The sequence below is a fragment of the Peromyscus maniculatus genome, chromosome 2 (genome assembly GCF_049852395.1).
Source record: "Peromyscus maniculatus bairdii isolate BWxNUB_F1_BW_parent chromosome 2, HU_Pman_BW_mat_3.1, whole genome shotgun sequence".
Classification (NCBI taxonomy): domain Eukaryota; kingdom Metazoa; phylum Chordata; class Mammalia; order Rodentia; family Cricetidae; genus Peromyscus; species Peromyscus maniculatus.
In genome coordinates this window covers 104,511,639-104,526,053 of record NC_134853.1, presented here as the reverse complement: position 1 = coordinate 104,526,053, position 14,415 = coordinate 104,511,639, and the positions used below count along the sequence as shown (strand labels likewise).

Below are 14,415 nucleotides of genomic sequence, written 5' to 3'. Positions count from 1 at the left end.
ACACACGGGAGGAGAGAGACAGAGACAGACAGACAGACACACAGAGCCAAAGAGGGAAGGGGGGAGAAAGGAAAAAGGGGAGGGGATGCAAAGGGTTAGGAAGAGGAGGAGAGAAAAGAGGGGAGGGAGGAGAGGGGAGAGAAAGGGGAGAAGAGGGGAAAGGGGGGAGGGGAAAGCAGGTGGAATTGTTTGTTCCTATTTGAGCAATTTCGCTGCTCTATCTGCCTGTTGTGGTAGCACATGCCTGCAATCCTGAGATAAGAAAACTGCCATGAGTTCAAAGCCAGCCATAGCTACACAGCAAGACCTGTATCACATGAACAAACAATAACAAAAAAAATGAACAGATAATTCACCAGAGAAAATATATAAATGACAAATGAGCATTTAAATAAGTACTCGACTTTATTACTCACTAGGGAACACTAAACTTGATTTAATTTTAATTTATAACTAAATGTCATATAACTACATGCCAATTAGGATGACTAAAGTTTGAAAGAAAAAAGAATGAAAGGCCATGTACAGAGGCAGATCAAATACAACTCTACTAAGAAGAATTTAAAAAGAGATTATAAAGTTGCTTTGGAAAACAATTTAATGTTTTCTTAAATATACACTTAGCATATAACCTAGACATCAGACTCCCAGGTATTTATACAAGAGAAATGAAACCTTATGATCACATAAAAACATTTCCATAAATATTTAACCACAACTGCTACAAAATAAGGAACCCAACGGCCCATTAGCAAGTGTCCAGAGATAAGAAAACAATGATCTGGTCACAAAATGGAACAGTGCCCCAGAAGGAAAAGAATTAACTGCTGATGTGCATAAAGACGGAAGACAGAGATGTGTCTTTCTAGGTGAAAGGCGTGGCCTGGATGGCTCAACGCTTCACTGCTGCACGGCACTACGGCAAGGGCATGACCACACAGACGGTCACCTGTGTGACCTAAGCATGACCAACTCCCAAGGCTACACAGTGGAGCAAGGAAACAGTAAAGCAAATTTATTGCTACATGGGAACAACAAATGTAGGAAGAACATGAACCTGAGCCCCTACTGGGCATCACACAGGTGTTAATTATGACTGACCATACAGACATAAAAACTAAAACCATGAAACATCTAGAAAATAACAATAAGGGCTTATTATCTTCACTGCTTTGGGGTAATGAAAGATTATTATAATAAAAGTAAAACACCAAAACAGAAAAAAAGTTTTATTTCTGTGAGAGCATAAAGTGGTATTACCATTTCAGAAAAGTCCTTCCTACAGTTTCCTACAACACATAACTAAGAATAAACTAACAACTGCACTCTTTGGAGGTAGCCAAGAAAAATGAAACCATGTTGACAAAACACTTGTCCAACAGTTTTTGCATAAAGTCCATTCATAATAGTCCCAAACTGGAAATAAACCAAATATCCACCCACCCATTTTCAATCAAATTGTGATGTGACTATGAAATGGAATACTATTAAACCATAAAAAATAATAAACTACTGACACATAACAACATAAGTAATATTATGTTCGACATCAACATCAAGTGAAATAAGCCAACTGCCAATGAATAAATACTGAATGACTCCATTTGTACAAAATCCAAACCTTGTGCAATTGATCAGTAATGAGGAACAGGAGAATGGCAGCCGCCTGTGAAGTGACAAATGACTGCAGCAGCACACAACATTCCGACAACGGAGATGTGTGAAGCCTTCACAGAGTAAGATTATGAGTGCTGACATTAGCCAAAACACCAAATGGGCCGTGCTTGGAGGCACACCCTTAGAATACCAACACTAGAAAGGCTGATGCAGGAAGATTGTGAATCTGTAATACATAAAGACATTCTGTCTCCAGGGGGGGGAAATCAAAACTGTATACTTGTGAGCTCCTTCCACTGAAGTAGATTATGGTGATAGATTGTGTACCCTAATAAATTTGCCTGAAGATCAGAGAACAGAACAAGCCACTAGATTAAACATAGAAGCTAGGTAGTTGTGGCACACACCTTTAATCCTAGCACTTGGGAGGCAGAGCTCCAGAGAGATAGACAAGTGGTCTTCAAACACTCCAGAGATGTATGAAATACAGCATTAAAGATATTTTAATAACATAAAGTTCTTTTTATTTTAATGACAATGAAACAAGTCTGCTCCTGGCAGCACCAATCTACTTCAGAGATGATGGGCATCAAAGAAACTCCATATGGAATTTACTTTCTTTGTAGCAAAAGTAGCCACTGGGCAAGAAAGTACCCTTTCCTCGACTGCTGACAGTATGCTGTCCAAATGGACAAGCAGGACACAAAAGAAAGGACTGCTGAACCTTGCCAAGAAAAAGTAGGAAGACCCTTCAGAAAATCCTGATCCACAGATGAGTCTGTCAGATATGCTAGGCCTATAGGCTGAAGATGGATGCCCTGAAGTTGCAGAGGAACCTTGAGTGACTATCCAGGCAGCCAGCTGTTTCTGTCATTTCTCACATTTTTGGAAGTTACTTGCCTGTACTTCCTGCTTGTTTAGTTAATATTATTTCCTTCTTGGGTCTCTGAGGGAGTTGAAGTCTAGACAGTTATAGTTATAGTTTTCCTTGTTAACAAATTCAGAAAAGAAACTCACCAAAGAGGTGTAAAGTGTGTAAGTTTGAAAGACATCAAAAGATAGTATTTAGTTGGTAATACAAGTTAGGATAGAAAGGGAATTAGGTACAACATTTTGGACTCACCAAAATAGGATAAATAATGGAATATTTTCTCTGAATTTGTCAAATGTTTATGGATTGGACATTGTTAATTTAATTTTTGACTGTATATATTGTATATATTTATTATATTTATTTTATATACTTTTTCTTATTAGTTATAACCTTCTTTTATTATTTTAGACAAAAAAGGGGAAATGTGGTGATACATTGTGTACCCTAATAAATTTGCCTGAAGGTCAGAGGACAGAACAAGCCACTAAATTACACATAGAAACCAGGCAGTGGTGACATACACTTTTAATCCTAGCACTCGGGAGATAGAAATCAGTCTGGATCTCTGTGAGTTCAAAGCCACCCTGGACTACATGAGATTGACTCAGTCTAGGAGAGAAACAGAGCCAGGCAATGGTGGCACACACCTTTAACCCCAATACTTGGAAGTCACATGCTTTTAATCCCAGCACTAGGAGTGTTGAGACAGGAAATGATATAGGTGGGAAGAGAAAGGTATATAAGGTATGAGGAGACAGACTTTCAGCTGAGGAAAGCTTTTCAGGATGAAGAGTCCTAGAGGTAAGAGGGGCTTTGTTCCTTTGTTTCTCTGATCTCTCAGCATTTACCCCAATATCTGGTACTGGGGTTTTTTTATTATAAGACCATTTAGGAATTCATGTTACACTGGATCTTTTACTTCAGTTTGAAATATAAAGTACATCATATTAATACCTGAATACAATGAACAAATGGCTATTTTCAGGAAACATGCTTACTGATTAATTCAAATCCACATAGAAATGCCTAAGTTCACACAGGGCCTATAATTAGTATTCCTAATAAAGCTTACACCTCAGAATTATTTTACAACTATAACTCTACCTTTCATATTAGTTGATATATGAGATTTTCATCATTATGACAAAAATCTCTAAGGAAGTATAAAGCAGGAAGGATGTACTCTGGCCTGTGGTCCTTTGGCTCTGTCACTGATGAACAACACAATGACGTACAGCAGGAAGATGGGAAAGCTAAGCAGTTGGCCTCATGGTGGATAGGAAGCAGGAAGGGAGGAGGTGCGGAGCCAGGACACATCTTTCTATTGATACCCCCAGTAAGCTGCTTCCTACAACCAGGCCCCACCTCCTACTTTTTGCCACCACCCAGTAATGCCATCATATCCAACACAGATTTAATCTGTTAGGTTGGGATGCAAGGGGCTCCATCACCTCCCCAAAGCCTGTCAACCAGCAAGTAAACTCCCAACTCATGAGCTCATGAGAAAATGTCATATCCAAGCCCTAAGTCAGTAAACACATGTCAACCACAAACGAGCTTAAGTGATAGTTCAGCTGAAGCCCCCAAAATGGAATAAGCTGCACAAAAGGCTATTTACACTGTCAATATCTTACCAGATCTCCTAATGCTTTATTTTAAAAATAAATAAAAGATTTCATCATTTAACCAAAAAGATTAGGGTTTTAACAACAACAACAAAATTATCTTCAAGCTCAAGTAAAAGACAATCCTTAAAACAGACACACACAGAAATAGACACAGGTATTTTGTCACATCAATGAAATAGGTAACATACCTTCTAATGTTACATGAAACTAGAATTAAAATGCAGGTCCTACTGTAAAATGACCGTGAGATGTATTTTATCTTCTTTGCTAGGTTTGATTGGGAACAGAAGATTTAGGTAGTTAAACATATTTTCTCTATATAAATTATTGCCATTTATATATTGTTAGCTATCATTCCTGCCTATAAGTAGCATAATGCCTACTGTGTATTTGCATGATCATAATATAAACAAGTTCTATGAGGTCTTCAAAAAGGTTTAAACTGATCTAGAGTTGATACAAAATAAAAATTGAACCGTTAATCCCAGCACTATGGAGGCAGAGGTAAGTGGATCTCTGCAGGCTAGCCAGGGCTACATAATGAGACTCTGCCCAAAAACAGGGGAAAAATAGAAATGGTTAAACAAAACACTATTTTTTGAGATACTTTTATTAATCCTTTGCAAATGTTAAAGTGTTTCACTCAGATTCGCCTGGCTCCTCCTGGCGATGGCCAGCTCTCTGCAGAGCAGCGTACCTGTGCCCTCCTCTGCACCTCCAGGAGCAGCTCGGAATACTGGAACTCCAGCTCCTTCTTTTGCTTGTGCCAACAGCTCTCTTGGGCCTTGATCTGTTCCGCCACTTTGCTGAAGGTGTCTTCCTGGGTCTGCTGAAGCTCTCTCATCGTATCGGACTTGTTTTTACAGATATACTCGAGGTGACTTATCTATAAATGGAAATGAAATCCAGATTGAGACATGACATCACATCTGTAGCTCAATAAAAACCCTATATTCTCTACTACAGTTTACCCCTGAAGTTGGGCCATTTCGGTAATACAACATATATCTTTTTAAACTCACAGAACTGTTTTTCTCTTCTGATCCTTTAATGTCACTGTAACTGAGATCTAGACATTACACCACAGTTTATTGTCACAAACACAGTCCTGAGAAGTCAACAGGCCCAGAATAAGTAATGGTGTCTTAAATGGCAGCATACACGACCTACTCACCTCTTAACTTTCTATAGCAAGAGCAGGGCTTTTTTCTGTTTGGGAAATACTGAATTCCTAGGTTTAATAGAATAGTAAAGTGACTGTAAAGTATACAATTTTAATTATAAAATACACATTTCCCAATCTAAAATATGGGTTGTATTTTCTCACAGTTTGTGACATTTGAAGAAACAAGTCAAGGTGTCATTTAAAATTTTTTAAGTACTTTTAAAACAATACTTCCTATATCCTAAGCAAAGACTTTTAAGATTATGTTTTTGAATAACTACATCCTATTTCTATTTTATGCTAACATAAAGAGTTGGTTTATTAATGTAAATGACTAAGTTCTTTGAATTGCTTCATCAGTAAGATTAATTTATTTTCTCTTAATTAGGTCCCTGTGGCTAATACTGGCTAGTAGTATTAGCATGTCCTGCACAGAAAGTGGAGCTTAGAGACTTCATACAGACTTCAGTCACATTTACATGCCCACAGCAATGGCATCAAACTGAGTTGTAGACAAGCCATAATTAATGGTACTGAATTATTAACATCCAAATTCTTTTTGAAATAAGATGAATGTCAGCCTCTCTTAATGATACTGTGATGTGGACAAATGTCACTGAATTTAATGGAGGTATCTGGTGCCTGAGGACAGTTACCTTCTCATTAGCCCTGTTGAGGTCTGCGATGAGGGCATCAACATTCTCCTGCAAGACTGCACAAAGCTCAGACCAAGAGAATTTATCCAGCATGCCTTCTGGTTGTTTTATGAGCACACAGCCTGCTACCAAGTGCTGATATAAGGTGTGAAGGAAGGTTAGCTTCTCCTGCAAGAAAAAAGGACTCGTTAACTCCTGAATGTAAACACTGGAGGAAGTAAAATACACAGTACAAGTAGGAAAGCATTTTTTTTACTCTAGAAGGAAAATACTCAAGTTTCAGCTTTTATCATTTCAATGGCCTTTTTTCTCACATTCATAACCAAGCATTAGATAAAATACTAATGTCCACTTTAAATTACTTAGACTCCTTAGACTGGTACTCAAAACACAACTGTAATTAGATCCAGAAGACAGGGTCTGTGATCCTGCTTGCTACTGCTGGGATGTGAGCACCTGTTTAGGTTAAGTTTTAAAATCTATAACACAAGGTAGTTGGGTCAATTTTCTGTAAGAACCTTTCATTTAAAGTCAAAATAGTAAATCTATAATTTCCTACTTGTATTTTAAAAAACAGATGTTAAGTCATAAAATGGCATCAAGATAAGAGTGTTCTTGCACTCTAATGAAAGGCACGATGTATCAGTGTCTGTACTTTACATGTCCACAATCACACAGCGCTCCTCCTCCCCCAGAGATTCGACTCTACTCACCACTTATAGGAAATCTATCCCGACCCCTTAGGCGAAGCACACAGTGATATGAAAGCTATGGAAGCAGGGCTCATTTGTTTTCCCCACTTAGAGGTTTATATTGTATTCGGCACACTGGGCATCTGTGGGTGTTTAAGTATTACAAAGTAGCGGAACAATTTAAGGTGGATAGGCTGCCCAAGACACATTTTCAAAACTGTCCAATTAGAAATACGTGTGAAAAGCCCTTTAAAAGCATATTGTCGCCGGGCGGTGGTGGCGCACGCCTTTAATCCCAGCACTCGGGAGGCAGAGGCAGGCGGATCTCTGTGAGTTCGAGGCCAGCCTGGGCTACCAAGTGAGTTCCAGGAAAGGCGCAAAGCTACACAGAGAAACCCTGTCTCGAAAAAACAAAAAAAAAAAAAAAAGCATATTGTCATTACAATCATTAACTATCCCCTGCTGAATGGCCTAAAGATATTTACTCTGCTCCAGAATCCAGTGTAACACTGACTCATCTTGAGCACACTTGGAGGATTTAGTTACTAAGATGACAAATTGCCCTCTTTATAGATATTTCATCTCAAAACATGAAACTCAAAAGATGAAGTAATTGTGAAGCTGCAAAATGAACATTTTATGTGGATAAAATCAGTTCCCTCAAAATGTCTTAATATATCAGGAGGAGGAAAAAACACTTGAAAGAAGAAAAACTGGGAGAAAAAATGGAAATTATAATATAGATTTTTTTAAATATTAAATATATTAAAGACTTTGTTTTGTCATTGGAAATTGTAGCAACTGTTTTCCTGAACATTTCAAGGTAAATGACAGTAATTCACCTGTATACTATCTCACTTTTTCAAATACAGTAATTTAAAAATAAAATTAAGCAAATAAGTAAATATAGTTACACTCAAAAAAAAATTGGATCAAGAAATAAAAAACAGCCGGGCGGTGGTGGCGCACGCCTTTAATCCCAGCACTCGGGAGGCAGAGCCAGGCGGATCTCTGTGAGTTCGAGGCCAGCCTGGGCTACCAAGTGAGTTCCAAGAAAGGCACAAAGCTACACAGAGAAACCCTGCCTCGAAAAACCAAAAAAAAAAAAAAAAAAAAAAAAAAAAAAAAGAAATAAAAAACAGCTGGGTGTGGTGGTATATGTCTTTTATCCCAGCATTTGGGAGGCAGAGGCAGGAGAATCTCTGTGACTTTGAGGCCAGCCTAGTCTACAGAGTGAATTTCAGGACAGCCAGGGTTCTGTAGAGAAAGACTCTGTCTCAAAAAAAAAAAGAAAGAAAGAAAGAAAAAGAGAGAGAGAGAGAGAGAGAGGGAGGGAGGGAGGGAGGAAGGGACAAAGGAAGAAAGAAAAGAAAAGGTAAAAACTGCTGATACAAATGTACTGTGCATTGTTCCTTTAAAAGAAGAATGACTTCTACACTTTCAAGTGTTGTGATATGCACAAAAATCTGATTAAGTCCACCACCATACAAGTGTAAATTCAGGCACTAAAACCATCGCCCTCCACATCTTTACTGAGATCACAGCTCTGCTGGAAGAAGCTGTGTCGCCATGACGTCCTTTTTACTCAGGCCGTGACAAACCAGGGATGGAAGTCATCCATTTGTTAGGAAAAGATTATCACTAGATCCAAAATCAGTTCACACATGTGAACCCCGCCCCAGCACTCTAGACACTGACTTCACAATGCAGTCAGGCTCCTGGTTCCCTTCACTTTAACCTCCGTCTGCTGGGTAGAACAATTCCAACCCTTCATGTGGACACAATTGAAATCCCAGACTCCAAACTGGAAAGAATGTTCCTTTCTACTCTCTTGGCATTGGAGTTTGTATTTGTTGAAATAATGAATCCAATATGCAGGAATTTAGATAAATGAATCCATCAAGTACGGGATCTCTATACGCCAGAAGTAAAAGAAAATTAGAGACAAAGCAGGCGCATACAGAATATGAAAATTTTGTCATGATATTTTAAGAATTAATCATTAATAGGACTTGAGAGACAATTCAGCAGTTAAGAGCACTGGCTGCTCTGGCAGAGGACCAGTGTCCAAGTCCCAGCATGCACATGGCGGCCCACAACTGTCTGTAACTCCAGTTCTGACCTCTGTGGGCACCAGGCATCCATGTGGTAGACAGACATACATGCAGGCAAGGCATCCATAGGCATAAAATAAAAACAAATAAATCCCAAAATAACTTTAATATGTTACTAATAAATACAAATGGGTAGACAACTATCCAGAGCATCCAACTTGTAGTTTTCATTTTATGAAACTTTTCTTTTTCTCGGTTTTCATTAGTATATCATAATTATAAAGAAGGAGGAGACTGCCTGGAGTTGATGTTCCTGTTTTGTCATTAAGGAGATTGAGATGTGGGGTGATACACCTACATGGCTTGTCCACAGTCAGGCTCTGTGTAGAAAGAAAACACAGGATCCAAGGCCAAACCTATCTGGTTACAAAAGATATTCTTTCCATCAAGCCATGCTGTAGAATTACTCTAATGAAAAATGATGTTTTTCCTGGCAAACAGGCCAACCTTGACAAGACAGTAAGGACCATGGCAGAGTGAGATATGACAGATCCAAGCAGGGAAGAAAGTCGATGGCCCAAGTGACATAAGGGTCAAACGGGGTTACCTTTTCTTTTCTTTTCTTTTTTTTTTTTTCTTTTCGCAAATTAGGACAAGGAGGCAGAACAAAGGAGGTGAGTCTGCAGCTGTGAGGAGCATTTCAAAGTGTGACGCTCAGAACACTCTTTAAATTAAATCAAATATGAGGAACACCGGTCATCGGTGCATGTAAGATACACAGCGGCGGTCAATGGAAGGCCTTCCTGTCCCCGTGCACCTGGGGTGATACCTCAGTGTCCTTCTGAAAGGCCTGGGACACCTTCTGCAGCTCGCTCTCACACTGGGCTGCCCGCCCCTTCTCCTTCTCCCAGCAATGCAGGACGTTCTGCAGCTCCACCTTCAGCGTGCTTACGAGGGCCTCGCGGTCCGCACACTTGGTGCGGAGATGACTCAGCTCCTTATGGCCCTCGGTCAGTTTGTCCTGAAGGTCCTGTCAGAAACACCAAGTAAAGAGACTCTAGGAACGGAGAGGTGAGGCAGCGCACACAAATGGCAAATACGTGATGAGAACCTTCAAACCGGCAGCAGAAAACGATCGCCACTTGCTTATGATGCCAAACACTTAGGGTATTTTACTGAATGTATTGTCTAAGTAGAATGTTTTCATTCAAAAATTAGAAAATTTGCAATTTTCAAGCACATACATTTTATTAAAACTGCTTATTCCAAAAAGTTATTTAAAAGGAGTTTTCCTTTTAACTCATTATTTTAAAAAGGTAATTAAAAAAACAACTTTAGTAACACTTAAGTAACATGGAAAACCATAAATCTCTTTACATTTAATATAAGGACATTTACTCTCCAATGACAGTCCAAATACTAATAGAAACCTCAAGAATGAGATGTACTAAATAAACTATGCAATGGAACGGTCTCCATTACAAATTCAGCTTCAACACCAACACTTTAAAATCCCAACGAAGACTGAGAAACTCAAATTTTGCAGCATTGTAGCTAAAACTAACACAGAAACTAAAATCAACTATGTGCTTGAACCTTGACCAACTGTGGTCTCAGCCCACTGGCCAGACGTGATGGACTGAAAACAACAGCTGCCCCCCAAATGTCAAAACTGACTCTACAGATGGACAGACACGCTTATGCAGAATGTGTCTACTGCTTAGCTAAAGCAGGACAGTAAGTCTCAAAGCATTTCAGTCTGCAATACTATAATTATATCAGAGAAATGAGTTGTTCCTTTAACCAAAACAGTAGGATCAACAAAAAATGTTAATGTGCATTCAAAAATACTTTAAAAATTGAAGCTTTATTTTTAGTTATCTCTCAAATTATCCCTTTGTACGCTATCTGTCTCTTAACAAAGGGAAAGGGTAACTTAAGTTGCAATACCTTTATATTTTTAGTGTGAGACTCGATCTTCTGTTTGGTAGAATCGAGTTCATTGGATGTCTTTTCCTTGGCATCATTTACGCTGCTCAGCTGATGAGAGAAAAGGAGCTTTTTGACATGCTTCAAGAAGGAGTGACCCAAAAGCTAACTTTCAAATCTTGCTATGCAATTACTTAGGCATAAATATTTCAACAGTGATTGAGTCTCGGGCGCAACACTTATTTTGGCTAAAGGCTAGGCAGTTTCTGTCCCCAGCTCACCTGGCAGAAAAGAAAGCCTGAAAACGCCAGGGATGGTCTTATTGTGCTCGCTATCTAGATAAAGGATTTCGTTCTTACTGTAAACATAACTTTATTCTCAAAATCCTACTGGACCGAATGCCAGGAGCAGTGGCGTCTATAAGGAAAGAAGGGGGAGCAAGCAGGAGACTGTTTGGCTTTTCATCGAGAGGGCATTCTCTGGTCGCTCACTCCATATGACAGCTTCGGGCCGTCACACAGTCCTACTGGGAAGGCGGTGGCAGGTCATCAGTTGGTCCTGCACTGCCTGTGATTTATTGTCTTTGACAGTTCATTCTTCTTTCTGTCAGGCTGCTCTTTTTGCTTTCTTTGCGGCCACCCCCTCGGTCTCCCCACTGCTGTCTCTGGCACTGATTCACAACAAAGCACATTACTAAGCCAAAGCCTGCTGAGTCGACTTTTCAACTGTGCTGAGGATCATGTGACATTCATCCTCCCAAATAACAATTCGCTGTGGGTAATATGTTCCTAGTTACTCGGCAGCTTCCAGGCCTAGGCCTCAGAAGAACTTCAAAACTACTAACAATCCGGGTTGTCTTGTCTCTCTAGGAAAGACTTAACAATGTCTGTTCTTCAAAGAATTTAATTATTTTAATGGTCACTTTTCCTTCTGAAAGTGTTTAAAGAACAGACTTATCCTTCTTTGTCTGTCCTGCATACATAAAATAGGCCTCTACCAAGACAGCACACAAAGTGAATTTGCAGGCTTTGAATTACATAAAACAAAGAGACAAACTCTCAACCATGTGACTTCTCTATGGCCGTACAAAAATCTGTTGTTTTGCTAACTAATGTAATTACTACATGTGCTAATTTGACAAGATATGACTAAACAAACTCTTCAATTTTTAAAGCATGAATTCATAAAATATTTTAATACCCAAGAAAATGATTAATTCACACATTAAACAATACAAATGAGATGACAAACCGAAGCATGGGGCCTTTTTAATCTGCAAATTAAAAGATTCCAGTCTACATCAAACAGACACTTGTTTTTAAAAACTTCTAACAACACTTAACTCCCTTTAGAGCAGAGATTAATTTCCCTTCTTTATTAAGATTTCCATGGTTTACAAACTCTTAAACTCTTGATGAAACCTAAATCTCTACTAGCTACACACAGATCATAAACACAGTGACATTTAAATAGAACACATTTCACTTAAATTATTTGCACAGACATGTTACACAGGCCAAGAAGTGACAGGGCCCTTTCACTGTGTGTCTGAGGAATTGCAAAATGGGAGTGAGACACTACTTTAGGCCACACTTGAAGAAAGAACGGTGACAAGTGGTTTATTATTTCTGTATCTGTGAAGCTGTCAATTCAACATCCCCAATCTTTCTGACCTTTGTAACAAGCAAAGGCTGCATACTGGTACTGCCCGAAGGCCGTGTGTGGAGCCAAACAGTCCACGTGTTACCTCATTAGAAGCATCTTCCAGCTTGTTCTGGTAATCTGTCAAGGTCCGCCTCAAAGTCTCAAGGACAACAGAGAAGCTGGGAGGCTTATCTTTGTCCTTGTGGATGCCTGGAGAAAAAATATGGGATGAAAACACACCCTTAAAGTCACATAGGCACAAAAGCTAAGCAAACAGTAACAGAGATGTTACAATTAGTAAGAAAGCCGAAAGACATGAAACATTAAACAGAAATGTATTCTCCACGTGCATGGCTATACAGCCAAGTACTGATACTGTTTCTGAATAAATGGCCAAATTAAAGCTCACAATATATTAAGTTCAAATTTATTTCTATTTTATCAAGACACTTATCTTCTCCCACATCTCCTAAGCAACATCAGGGTTTATATGTACCTACTACCCAACAATTAAATCATCTATCCTAGTATTGTTTAAAGGAATTACATATACTTACTTTCTGTATTTCTGATCAGTCAGGCATTTTATAATAAGATATTCTGCTTAAACAATAACTTCTGAACCAAGAATATATCATTTTCTATTATGCTTAGAAATACTCTTTAGTACCTACAATTTTCAAATTGAAATTTGAAATAAACAATAAAAATGCTACTAGCCCCATAGCCCACATCATATTTTGAATAAAATCCTGATGGCTGATATTCATTATAAAAAGATGAATATTTCCATAATATACCCTCAAACTACTTTAATGTAGTTGTGACATAAGTCAAATTAATGGGGGGCCAATCAAGGTTACATGGTCAAGTATAATTCCAAACATTATGCCAAAAGAATGAAAAGTTGAGTTTCAAATACTGCATTAAGCTGATTTTTATTTTCTTTAAATTTTAAAAAACAAATATCAGATTTAGTTTGAAAATATCTATGCAAAAAGTATTTTTCGCCGGGCGATGGTGGCGCACGCCTTTAATCCCAGCACTCGGGAGGCAGAGCCAGGCGGATCTCTGTGAGTTCGAGGCCAGCCTGGGCTACAGAGTGAGTTCCAGGAAAGGCGCAAAGCTACACAGAGAAACCCTGTCTCGGGAAAAAAAAAACAAACAAAAAAAAAAAGTATTTTTCATGTCCTCTTACAATTTCTCTCCATTATATTCTATAATCCAAATACTTTTCTGTATAAAAAACATTTTCAGTTAAAAAAAAAATTAAAAAAGCATTTGTGAGCTGGGCATGGTAGCACATGCCTTTAATCCCAGCACTCAGCAGACAGGTATACAGATTTCTGTGAGTTGGAGGCCACCCCAGTCTACAAAGTGAGTTCTAGACTAGCCAGGACTAAATAGTGAATGAAGCCTTGTCTCTAAAAACAAAAAATAAAGAAAATAAGCACTTGGAAGGCGTGTTTTATGGTTTATTCGTTCACACAACTAATTAACTGAATTACCACTGTGTATTAATTTGGGGCATTAGACACACAGGAGTAAGGTCAGTGTAGCGTCTGCTCATGCAACATGAACAGTGTAATAAGGAAGAGGTAGTGAATACACAACAGTATGACATCATCTGTGCACTTTTCAAGTAGTCAAAGGCTGGAACTCAGGGGACAGAAGACAGGAGTAAAAAGACGATGAGGAGAACGTTCTCAGTCAATAATACATCAGCTTTCTGTATCCCAGGATATTGCTGATATTTATGGCTTAATTTAGAGAAAATATTGATAAAATCAAGATATTTATCAAGGTATATTTAAATAATATCCTAAGTATAGATACAAGGTAGATTTTCTTAAATAAAACTAAAATATGCAACTAAAATCCAAAAGCAGTATGAAAGCAATTCTTATTCTAAACAGAAAAAACACACAAGCTCTGACCCCAACGGCAGAGGAAATGACTCTGCTAGGAGCCACTCTGAGTTGGAAAGATGATTCATTACAATTCTCCCCAACATAGTACTTTTGTTAATTATTTGGGAATTTTGTACAGTGCACTCCATCACACTCGATGCCCACCCTCCCCAGGTCCACCCTCCCACCCTTGCACACCACCACCCCCAAAAAAAGAAAAAGAGAAAGACACCAAGTCCAGCGTGG

General features: G+C 38.7%; 1 protein-coding gene across 18 annotated transcripts in view; it reads right to left on the bottom strand.

Annotated features, from left to right (window-relative positions):
* The window catches only part of Ccdc171 (coiled-coil domain containing 171), a 342,210-nt gene that overhangs the window by 208,699 nt on the left and 119,096 nt on the right, over positions 1 to 14,415 (bottom strand). For 16 of the 18 annotated variants that reach the window (XR_013049178.1, XM_015994935.3, XM_015994936.3 and 13 more), the window contains 5 exons: positions 12,363 to 12,469; positions 10,637 to 10,726; positions 9,516 to 9,716; positions 5,941 to 6,108; positions 4,817 to 5,005 (listed from right to left, as the gene is read on the bottom strand). Coding sequence is in view for 16 of the 18 variants with exons in the window: in XM_015994935.3 (XP_015850421.2) it covers positions 4,817 to 5,005; positions 5,941 to 6,108; positions 9,516 to 9,716; positions 10,637 to 10,726; positions 12,363 to 12,469 (755 nt within the window). In the remaining 2 variants the exon portion in view is untranslated. Of the gene's footprint in view, positions 1 to 4,816; positions 5,006 to 5,940; positions 6,109 to 8,330; positions 8,547 to 9,515; positions 9,717 to 10,636; positions 10,727 to 12,362; positions 12,470 to 14,415 lie in introns of those variants that run through there. The other 2 variants (XM_076564459.1, XR_013049179.1) reach the window with 2 other exon arrangements.